Source organism: Rhamphochromis sp. 'chilingali' (genome assembly GCF_963969265.1).
Source record: "Rhamphochromis sp. 'chilingali' genome assembly, chromosome: 8".
Taxonomy (NCBI): Eukaryota; Metazoa; Chordata; class Actinopteri; order Cichliformes; family Cichlidae; genus Rhamphochromis; species Rhamphochromis sp. 'chilingali'.
In genome coordinates, this window is record NC_137935.1 from 7064928 (window position 1) to 7077149 (window position 12222).

General features: G+C 36.6%; 2 protein-coding genes across 2 annotated transcripts; one reads left to right on the top strand and one right to left on the bottom strand.

Annotated features, from left to right (window-relative positions):
- Window positions 1-3506: 3506 nt before the first annotated feature.
- Window positions 3507-5734, bottom strand: LOC308401045 (uncharacterized protein; the record flags this gene model as incomplete). The annotated part of the gene is made up of 3 exons (XM_080889103.1): window positions 4996-5734; window positions 3927-4025; window positions 3507-3794 (listed from the first exon to the last, which is right to left on the bottom strand). Exons 1-3 carry the CDS (start codon window positions 5374-5376, stop codon window positions 3507-3509), a joined length of 768 nt encoding a protein of 255 aa, XP_080745229.1. The 5' UTR covers window positions 5377-5734.
- A 2642-nt stretch (window positions 5735-8376) lies between these two features.
- Window positions 8377-10009, top strand: LOC308401751 (uncharacterized protein). Its single transcript, XM_080890132.1, has 4 exons — window positions 8377-8389; window positions 8478-8631; window positions 8713-8822; window positions 9385-10009. Exons 2-4 carry the CDS (start codon window positions 8481-8483, stop codon window positions 9694-9696), a joined length of 573 nt encoding a protein of 190 aa, XP_080746258.1. The 5' UTR covers window positions 8377-8389; window positions 8478-8480; the 3' UTR covers window positions 9697-10009.
- The last annotated feature ends 2213 nt before the right edge of the window (window positions 10010-12222 follow it).

Below are 12222 nucleotides of genomic sequence, written 5' to 3' on the forward strand. Positions count from 1 at the left end.
TAAGGTTAGTTAGTAGAGTTGCCACTGTCCCATAAAAAGATGTAATCGTCCCGTATTCAGAGAAAATATTACGCGTTTTGTATTCAGCTAGAATGGAAAAAGACACAAAGCTGGAGTTATTCTGTCGTTACGCTGCACAGCTGTTTCTTCTTCTCATTCTCTCCCCCTCCTTACCCTGTTGCTACTTCAATCATGAAACTGATCAATGATCAGCTGTTCTCTCTTGTTTTTTTATCGCTCACTTTGCGCCAGAAAGAGGAAACCACCGGATGTCGCGTTAAACAACAGCAGCATGTTTAAGCTTGATAAGCAGTTGTTAGAATTTATTTAATATTAATTTCTAGTATCAGCTGATGTTTGCTGGAGCCACAGCTGTAAAAGCTGCTGGTTATGATATCGGTTTGGATATGTGGTGAGAGGGGAAACATGAAGATGTAACCAGGAGATGTCCTTACTGAATCATCAGAGCTGGACAGGTGATGGAGAAACAGGTTTACCTTTTAGGTGACATGGATGAGTTGAAGGGAAGTTATAAGGGAAGGAAGAAATACACGGATACATACGTAGAATCGAGACAGAATTCACAATGCGTTTTTGGGACTTTCAGGTGTTTGGACCAATTAATGCAAGTTAATGCAACATAATAACCAAATTAATGCAACATCGAAGCAGCTGGAATCCATAGCTGTGCGTGTTCACAGAGCTTGCATTTTCACCTGCTGGACATCACTACCTGACAAGTTTAACTGTCTTCAGAACATTGCAGAGGCCTTATTGACATATTCGGTTCTACATGTCTGTGTGAGCAGATTTTCTCTCACATGAGTGTCCTCAGGTAGCCGTCTGAATGCTGGACACTCGGAGACCTGTGTCTCTGAGTGGGAGACCAGAAATCAGATTAACATGTGTATTGTATAGGAATTTCTTTTACTTATGTATTAATCACATTATTTTGTTGTATAATGCCTTGGTGCCACTGGATTTTAACATGTCTGACACTCATACAGTAAGATAAATGATGGGGGTGTAGTAAGGAAGTTGGGGGAAGCAGACAACTCCACAGGAAGGATCTTTTGTCTCTGTGAGGACTCTGGGAGGTAGCAAGGGAGTGTGAACCTTAAGGTGTGAAACAGCTGTGTACTGCACTGCAAATTATCTGGTGCTTGCCATGATTTAAAATCTTATTTTTAGACAGGCCAGATTATTTGCCTTGTTTTAAAAAAGATTTACTTGTTTCTAAGTCTGGATTTTAGATAATAAACTTAAATCGAGAATAACCATATAATTGTGTCTATATTAGTACAGAAATCCAGAAATGGGAAGAATAACTCTTAAAATAGCCTACATTAGGTCTCTCACCAGATGTCTCTCAAAATATCACTTGTTTCAAGATAGAGTGACAAACTCAATTTGCTTGATTTAGGAAATTCACACAAGGCATCTGTTGAAAATATTATTTATTCAAAATCATGTCTGACTTCAAAGTTGTACATATAAAGGAAAGAAATTAACCACAATTTATGATACAAATCACATTTCAAAGACAGCTGTTTGTCACAGCATGCCAGCATTATGTGGTACAACATTGACATTGGTTTAGGGAACATTTAATGACTGTCAACTGATATCATCACAAACTACACTAAGCCAATACTTGGTGCAACCCTAATCTTAAGGGTGATTTCTATGGGAAATAATATCAGAAAGACTGTATTTGATTGGAACAAACACACTGTCCTTAAAACTAATAGAAAAGTATGAAGTGTAATCAATGAGCTCATGGGCTAATTCTGTAGCTTGAGCAACAATGGGCACAGTTACTTCATATGCCAATAAGTCTTCATTTAAATTCAAAGTTTCATAGCGTTGGTACTCAAAAGCAATAAAAGATGAGTCAATCAAAAAGATATCCTTTATCAGTCCAAACACAGGGAAAGTGCCATCCACATCTGCAATAATCATGGACTTCCCAGCAATGTATTTATTGCCATTTAGAACATACCATTTCACTGAGACAACAGACTGCATGACATCTATTCCAAAAAATTCTTTAATTTTTTTCCTAACATATTCATTATTTTTAACAGCTGATACTGGCCCGGATTCCTTTTCTTTCGCAAAAATAGGATGTTCAGTGCCTATTTCATTTTGACAACACTCAAGAAATTGATTGTGGTTTGCTAGGGATTTACAAACATTTTTAAAATTTAACTTAGAAGCCCACTGTTTAAAATAGGAGTGCTTTGCCTCAAAGCGCATGCACATACTCCTTATTAAAGGTCCAAGGGATAAGATTTGACTGGGAAGATGCAACATATAATGTTGCTTAGGTATTATATTGGCTTCGGGAAAAAGTTGCTTGAACTGATACAGGTGTTCTTCAATCATATTTCTCAGTTGCAATACAGTTTGTAAAGAAATAATGGGAGCAAGAACTATTTGAACTATCATAATTAACTTTCTAATAAATACAACATACTCACTCTCCACACCATACAAAAGAAAAAGTAATATTTTTAAAAGAATTAGCATCTGTCCACAAGACTGTTTCAATTTGTTGTCGTTAGCCGCTAAAGTGCCAAAGCTAATAGGACATGGTTTATCCCGTATTTCAAGAGGTGAGTAAGGAAAATTTTGAATGTCTGAATTAAACTTGTCTAATTCCAATTGTCCTGAGAGAATTAGGTGTTTTAATACAAATTTAACTTCCATTGATGCAACACCTTCAAAAATAACATGCATTATGTCCTGTGGAGTTTGTTTGATCAGGTCAAATGCAGGAACATCAACTAGTCTGCTTCTTCTATTAATTCCATAAGTAGTTTTGAGGGACGCTTTCAATAAATCTGTGCTTGCTTTATCTATTTCAAAACACTGCCTCATATGTTTCTCCAGAGTTCTTTGAACAAACTTCTCCTCAAAAACACTTTGCATATCATCAAAGTTGCATTCACAGTGTCTACATTTGCTATAAGCAAAACCAATCCCTTCTTTAAAGCCAGCAATCTCATGCTGGGCTAGCGTGTCTCCGCAAATGGCTATAACAGCACCAAACAATTCAATTTCACCATTTGACATTTCAATCCTTACACCATTGTAAAGCAGTGATAGATCTTGAAGTATTCTTTTCAGTACAACATCAATACCCCACTGAGAAATGTCACTTGCTTTAGCAATAGCAAGAAGTCGTATTGCAGCTAACTTTGACCTAAATTTTGGATCAATATTTCCTAAAGTATAATAAAACATGACCAATTTGTTTGCAGAAGCATGGGACCCTAAGGGGTTACATATTTCAATTTCATCTGTGTACAGTATTAATTGCAATGCATTTGGCCTCTGAGAAAACAAGGGGTGAGATGTAAAGAGGGACCCGTCTCTAAAATCATAGAAGAATCCCTCTCTGCTTCTTTGTGGTGCAGTGTTCAACATGGTAAAGATTCTCTCATTAGTCATTAACTGCTTTAGACTTTCAATTAATGGTACATAGTAAAAACTTTTGTTCCTTAGGACATGACCCTTGAAAGACCTTGCTTTACCCAACATATCTTCTGGGATACTACTACTTCCTCTGCGTTGACTGGACAGAACATTTCCCCTATGGCTCTACACTGTCCATATGCAATGGTGGAGAAAGGATCCATGAATTTATCAAATGTAGCCAAAGCCTCATCTTGAAGCTGAGTGGTTCCCTCGGCATTATCTTCAAACACTGTCTTCATTCTTTCCTTGAGCGTATCCAAAAGAACAGCCTGATACTGTTGCACTCCTGAGATGATATGTTTGACCGTTCTCTGTGAAAACATTTGAAACAAAAGTAACTTATTCTGCATTTATATTAAAAAAAAAATTCTGAATTCCATTATGAACAAGTAAGACATTGATTGCCTTATGTAATGTATTGATCCATTAAGACTATAACATACCTGTGATAAGTGGCACTGTTCTTGAACACTGATAGCAAAAGCTGCAGCAGATCTGGTAATATCGTGTCTGGTAAAGGATGTTTTAGCAACAGCTTCTTCCTTTAGAGCAGAAAAACAAAGTTAGTCCAAACTCCTGGCCAATTATAGAAATTCTTACATAACAGGTATAATCAGTTACACCTAATGATTGGTCCATTAAAAAACAAAGTGCATGACAGTGATTAGTGTTACAGTTGTGAATATTCAATATAATATAAGATAATATAATATTCATTCTTTGGAATAAAGAAAAAAAATGGAAAAGAAATCAAAGACAAAGAAACAATAAAAAAGGGGTTGTCCATTGTTTTGATGAGGCTAGGGATTGGATTCATGAGAATGAGATTTTATCTTTTTAAATAATGAATTTTTGTTCGCACTTAGATATTAGTTTCTTTACATGTTTGTTGTATTTATTAAATTATTTATGTATTTTTAAATCACGTAATTTAGATTTGCACTTAGAATTTATGTTAGTATTAGTATATGGATATATTTTATTGTATGCATTTATTAATTTATTTAATTTTCAAAAAAATCATTCTTATCCATGTTTTGGCAGTATTTCTGACCAACAGATTTTTTTACAGTGCTTCCAAATACTCTGTGTCTTACCTGAAACTGTAATTCCTACGAGATACCCAAATTGCTGTCACATTGAACGATTTAAACGCGCTGAGAGTGTCTTTGATGCAAACTTCACCAGGAGACATGCCAGCCGCAGAGTGTGTGCCTTCTCCGGCTGCAGCATAGCCTGTACTATCTACACTGAACTGCTATTCTGTTTATTTGTTTTTCATTTCATCCTGCAGGATGAAATTGTGATTTAAAATCCAACCATGGTGGAAATCGCTTGTAACAGTTTGAAGAACAATATCTAGCGGTATAATATCGCGAGATCTCGTTAAATTTCTCTTGATTAAAAATGGAGAAAATGATTAAAAGTAATATAGGACCAAATACGAGGAGTTAGACATAGCTAAATTTGTCATCAGAAGCCACACTACATTTTATTTAGTTTAACACTTACCGTGATCGGGCTGTCAACAACCTGAGGCTCCTGCACTTCAGGCCAAGATCCACCAGTTGATATTTCCACGGTGCTGGTTGTTGTTGCAGTACTACAGTTGGCAAAGACTGAAACACCAAAATTTTCCGATCCTAAAGAGTGGGATGTTGGGGGGATCCTCCATCCTCTTGGTGGGCTTCCATTCGTCAAATACAGAGGGTGCGTCCGTTTAATGTGGCGAAAGAATGAGTTAAAAACTCTGAAATCTTGTTCACAGCCATCTATTCCACAGTAAACCCAAAAATCCTGCCTTCGACCATGAGCTGCATTTATGTGGCTAAGGAGCACCTTCAGAGTTAAAGAAACAAAGATAAAACAGATCATACATCTCCAGAGCGCCATGGTGAACTGTTTTCGCGCAGTAGCAATGCAGCTTTACTTTACCGCTCTCCACTGAAGGCCACAGATGAGAGTGTGGGACCATGGGAAAGGTAGGCAATTTTAAAAATATATGCATCCTTAATTATCCAATTTTTCAGGTTTAAATTACATCAGTTATATTTATTTTTAGGCAATAAGTGTTTAAGACTGAATTTATATTTTTATTTTCTTTTTTTTTTACTTAAAAAAAATTAAATATAAATAATTTTCTGCATGCGCATTCTCAGTTCCTGTCGTGACGTTACTTTCACGCGGGACAAACTCTTTTCCCCTGCTTTGTTAACCATCAGGACCGTTAGGAAGATCAAAATTATTTATCTAAACAAAGTGAACAGTAATTTAAGGATGGTAACATTAAGTTGATTTGAAAAATACTATGGTACAACGGTGTTATTAAGATAAAGTCGTGTTTTGTGAGGGCTTCTAGTTAGCAATCTAGCTAATGTGTTAACTTTAGCTAAATGTTCTTATTTAAGCCGTAGGATATTTCCAGGTACTGTGAGTGGAGGCTTTGGAACCGAACTAGAGAACTGCTGTCACGGCATGGACAAGTTTGATGATGCCATACTGTCTGTGTTGCAGGGTAAGTCTTATTTTTCAGTTATTTTGGTACGTTAGCTAAGCAGCCTTAGCATCTGTTAGCATCATTTCTGAAACTTGGAGCTAGGATTGCACTCTACTCTGAACTTTATCCACATTATAGCCTTGAGCTGTCTTTGCCAAAATAGACTTGGAACATCATTCTTGAAGACACCCAAAAATAGTTTTATTGCATTCCCAAATATTTGATAAACTGTTTTAAGTTTGACATTTTATCCTGTTAATATTACTTATTGCTAAAATACATTTATTGACAAAAAATGACCTCAATATGTAATAAGCCACGCCCAGGAAAAGAGAAATAAATATCACTTTTGAAGTTGTTTTTCTCTTTTACAGCTGCGAATATTGATGAGGAAACTTTGAGGAGCTTTACCCGGGATGACCTAAAGGATCTTTTTCCGGGCCATGAAAATTTCTTCCGTAGAAAGAAGATTTGGGATTTTATCAGCCAAAAGGTAAATACACATTATACCACTAAGAAGATGATTACTGTCCATATTGTCTAGCATTAATTTGCCTAATTGTGTATTTTTGTTTATATCCCACAACTGTTATAGTTTAAGAGTACTGACCAAGATGCCAACACTTTCCATCGAAGCGAGAGTAACCCCTTAGGCTTTGATGTGTCACAATGTCAGCCTCAAACTTCCACTCCCATTTCCTACACTGCTGACAAAAAAATGAAAATGCCAGACCCACCAGAGTATGTGGTGTATACAGATTCAGAGTTGGACATGGTGCGCAGTCAGTACTTTGCATTGCTCCACAGTGGAAAGGAAAAGGACTGTAGGATGTCGAAGGAGCTATGTTGCAGACTTGTAAGGAACACCGTCACCAGCATGGTTGCAATCCTCCGTGCTAGTCCCATGGGGAAAGAAGTAACATACCCCTCCAAACTCGAAATGAGAGCAATGTCGCAGAAGATTGTCGACTATTACCCCATGTTACGTGATGCTGACACACACATGCCATACGTAAGTCATTCTTTACCCACTACAATATCTAAAATTGAGTGAGATAATAAAATGATGTACAAAAATATATTATTTTACCACAGCTGACCATCTACACCAAACTGTACAAACGACTCCAAAATATGAAGTCTCCAAGGAAGAGGCAGGGCTCCATGCCACAACGAGGCAGGCCCAGGAAGACTCTTTTCAGCTCAGATGACACAGACTATGGGACTGAAGGTGACCTAAGTGGTGAAGCAAGTGGTTCAAGTGACTATACCATACTTCTTGAGAGCAATGATGACCTCAGTGAGGATAACTCAAATGCAGGTGTGTACTTTGGTCTGCTGTACTAATGACTTTTGGACATCTAAAACTTCAAAGAGACCACCTGCCCTCAGTTTTCTGTTCAGAGTGCATCACAAGATTTATACAGTGTTGAGTATTTTCCTTAACTTTCTAGGTATTCCCTGTTATTACATTCTGTTCATCTTCTGTTTTTTCCTCAGAGAAAGAATCCCAATTGCCGCTACCCTCCACTGTACCAACTACGTCAAACAATACTACCCTGGCTTTACCACTATTATCCAAGTCAGCCTCATGCTCTGCACCCAGGGCTGATAGTGGTTTGGCATTAACTCGAGTTGGTGTGTAAAATCAACATATGATAGATCCCTCATTCCAGTTTGCCAGTTAGCCATAGTAAGTATTTTAACACTTTGTGTTGTAATGGGTGTTACTCAGTGCTGATTATTTACACATGTAAATCCTCATGCTGGTCACATCTATCATGCCTTATCACAGTGTTTCTGTCATAGATCAAATTACCTAAAATATTTTTATCCATCAGCTCATAATCACTGTTCACACTGATGTGAACGATATACACAGTAAACAACCTTTACCTTATTTTCACCACAGTTTTATTCACGGGCATCTTAAACTGTCGTTTTAATATTTGATTCTGTTCAAACTAACAATTAACATAAATCCATGATCATTATAAGAAAAGGACACAAAGGGAAATGATCAGGACATATAGGGTCAGTTAATTACTCAAACATATTTAACCTAAACATTAATTCTCAGAAATATTATACTTAAAAACAACCATGCAACTAGAAATGACTGATTAGAAAAATCTGAATTTTGTGAAGTCTAGTTACACCATGTCTTACAATTGCTCTTTGCTTTCCCTAGCAGACCATGACAGCCTGAAGATGCAGGCAAGACATTACAAAACCTTGAGCAACATGTACAGGAAACCCAATGCAAAACCCAACCAAAGTGACGTTGCTCAAATTTTGGACCTGGAGTTTGAGGCCAGACGAACTTTTATTGACGCAGATATTACAAGGGAAGAAGACAGGCCCAGAAAAATATTTGAAGCATACCCATGCTTCAAAGACATACAAAATGTAAGTTCAACTACCTTCAGTTAAATTCCTTGCTTTCTCTGGATAGGTTTAGTTAGTTCTTGACTAACTGAGCACAACTTTGTCATAGGCGATGGATGAACTGCGTCGCATCATTGGTGGCTCCAACTGCAAATACATAGATCAAATGAAGGGTCGATGGGCAGAGTTTTGTTCGAAAGTGCAGTTCTATGGCATTTGGAAGAAGGTCCTGAAACCTCCTCTCCCCTTGGATGTACGTGGAGGTAAGTGGCCTTTTCATACATTAAATCCACACATCAGATATGTTCGGATTGCTTTGTTGAGATACTTTTCTCTGTTCACAGTGGATTTTACTGTCACTCTCTTCAATGCACTTCCATCTCTTTTTCCTTCAAAAACTACACCACCAAAGCGGCTGGGAAGTGCCAGTGAGGCTCTCCTTCATATCCTCAAGGTGAGAACAGCTGCAATACCAGCCACTGTAACTTGTACTCCATTTACTTGTATTGTTATTATTAATATTATTATTTTGCTTTTCCTGCTTAATAAGAGTAGGTCGAAGTTCAATTCAGCAGGGATTAAATTACTCCTTATTCAGGATTTCTTAATTGTTATTCAAAACCTACTCCAGAGAGGCAGCACAGAGCAAAAGCACATTGCAGTTAGGATACAAGTAGAAGCAGTAAAATGATATATTTAAAAAGGCCTTCAAAAACTAGAATATGTAACAAAGTTAAAAGAAATTGTTTTAAAAAACAAATGAGAAAAAAAGCACAAATAGACATGATAAAAATGCTGCAAATTAGAGAAAATTCATGCTCAGAATTAATACATTTCCAAAATTTCATATTTATGTAAGTCAGATATTTTACATTTATTTCTTCTATTCCAACAGTAAATCAGTTGGAGCATTCTAAACTCTTGATATTGCTATTTGTGTCTTAAGCTGTTTGGATGCACAGCAACCCTTTCATTGAAAATCTTGAAGAATTTGTCCTTTTTTTGTGCTTTTCTAGCCGGGTGAAGATGCAATGCTATACCTGGAGAAGCGGCCTCTCTCCTCCCCAGTGCTGCTTTTTGATGGAACAACCAGCATTGTTGCTGTAGGAAACATACCAGTGACCACTCTCCCCTTGGAGGATTTCTGGGAAGGAATGTTGGTGTTGATGGCATATTACTACACCTTGCACTTAACATACCCAAAATGTGTTGCAACGGTCCTCTCTGTCATACAAACTGAGGTAATCACTGATGCCATCCATGATCAAGATGCCACTAGTGCATATAAGAAAGCAATAGCTGAGTGGAAGTCGTTCTTTGAAAAATAGGTGAATACCAAGCAGGATTTTATCAGGTCATTTGCAGTTTGTTTAGTTTTGTAGTACGTTTGTACAACTTTGTTCCTAATTTGCCTAGCAATGTCCTGAGAAACGGCTTTACTTAAGATGCTTTACAAATGAAAGTTGTTGTTTTTTTTTCTTAGTGACACTTTACCTGAGGCATGTAAAGTTTTAAGTCAGTAATGCCATTATTTATAACATTGTGAGACTATGTGACTGTCACAAAAGTTTAAGGCCAAAACTGTAATTTTTTTTCTGTGTTTAGGCCTTTTAAAGGGTTGATTTAGACTTTTAGGGATTGTGCAGCAGCCCTATTTTGTTTAAAAAAAAAAGGATTTTGTTCTCATGAGAGAAATAAATGTTGGCATATCACTCTTGTCCTGGTTGTGATTTCAGTAGAAGCCAAGGAGTAGGAAAAAGGTCTGTTTTAAGGTTTTTTTGCCTGGATTTAATATTGATTCGGCTCTATTTTAAGATAAGCCAACCTGAATCAAGAAACAAATTAATCATATTTCACTAATATTGAGTAGTTTTTCATAGTATTAGAACTATTTTTCTCGTTGCAGTGCATTCATTTGCTGCAAGTAAGAATTCAAAACATAAAAAAAGACTGTAATTTAGCATATTTAACTAATATTTGGGACTTGATATCAAGTAATTTTATCTTAAATTGAGCTCTTTAAAGCTTATTTTAACCCTCTTCAATTCTCAAATGTGTTCTTTTATTTCTGGATTAAAAAATCTTATTTCAAGATTTCTTATTAAGTAAAATAAACTTGCTGCATGGACAGATAATTTCACTTGTTTTCAGTGCTTTTTGTATCAAATGTAGTATTTTTTTCCTAAATATAGACTAGCCATTTTTGCAGTGTGCCTTTTGTTCCTGAAGAAGGTATTTAACTGAGAGCCATGTTAGGCTCGGGAGACTCTGCTGACCATCTGCCCCGCGGTCATGTAGGCTCTCCACAAGCTTGGTTGTCTGTTCTTTGTGTGTTTTGATTAAAGAAAGTTAGCTACCGCTCACCGCTCGTCTGCAGGCTTTATTTAATGGAAAACTTCCACAACAGTATTAACAGACATGCCATATTGGCTCAGTTTATTTTTCTTATCATTGTTGTGAGGAGACCATAAATAGCATTTGCATTTTCTGTTGTACAGTTCATTTGCTGTTATGGAGTTCTTTTTATGGATAAAAAGTATATATTTTTTGTTTCAAAATAGCTGATAACTTCGCTGATAGCTGCCAACATCTGCGAGAAAATATAATTCTATAAAGTGGTTCTATATAGTGTGTAACTGTGCCATATGATTGCAATCATATGGCACAGTGACTTCTGAGGAAATTTTAGATGGCACTCGTCATCAGAAAGGTTGCCTACCCCTGCTCTACACGATGTCAGCAGATATTTCATGAGTTGTGCTGACTGATTTCTATCCTCTACACTGACAGTACACTGTTTATGCTCTCATATTCTAGATGCAATAAAGTTGGTCTGAAGGTGGAATTCAGTGACTGAATTTAAGCATCAGCTTAAATGCTAATTTATATTTGCTATCCTTTATGTAACCTTTCCCTGACTGTGAAAGCAGCAGTCCAACACACTGTTCTTCACTTTAAACCCATCACAGTACAGCAAACTAACCTGTTTATCCTGCACTAACCTGTTTTTATTCAACCTTTAAATAACACAGTTAGTCTAACTCAGTTTCTTTTGCAGCACTTTTCACAATCTGAAAAAACTTACAGGCCCAAAATCTGATTTAGAAACATAACGACTTACATGTAAGCTTTACATTTCCAGTTTATCAAACACCACTGAGCAGTCTTCACCTTTAAATCTAACAGTGTGTTTAGCTAGAAACACACTGTGCAACATACTGCACACAATTTGTGTTTGCTGATATTTGTTAAACCGATATAAACACTACATTTGAAATTACCTGCCACCTAAAAAACGTAACTCCCTTTATGCTCAATTGTCTTCTGTAGATATGCTGAAGTACTTACGGACATCCCCTGGAGATTAATACACGGACAGGACTGAATTTCATGTGTTATTGTTTAGCCTCAAATTGGATTGATGTTTGAAGGCTGGCAGTTTAATGAAATAATAACTCCCCTCAGATGTGTTAAACCAAAAGTAACAAACCTGTTACTTTTCTGATGACAACAATGCGGAAAATACAGATATTTTTTTAACTCTTTTCTTTCATGCATGAATTATGACAACCTCAATTAGGATTTTTTTCTTAAGTATTTTTATTCATCTTCAGGCATGAAAAGATGAATAAAATTACTGATTATGGTTGTCATAATTCATGCATGACAAGGTTAAATAACAATAATTCTAATGAAACACGTCATACATCTATATTAACATTAAACGAACAGTGGGTGGCAGGGTATGGAGTGACACATCAGTGGTGGTTTATGTGCAAGTATACGGTGGCCCTGAGAGGCCAAACGGACTGCAAATTAAGAAAACACCAGCAATAAGAAAAAAATGGCCTGTA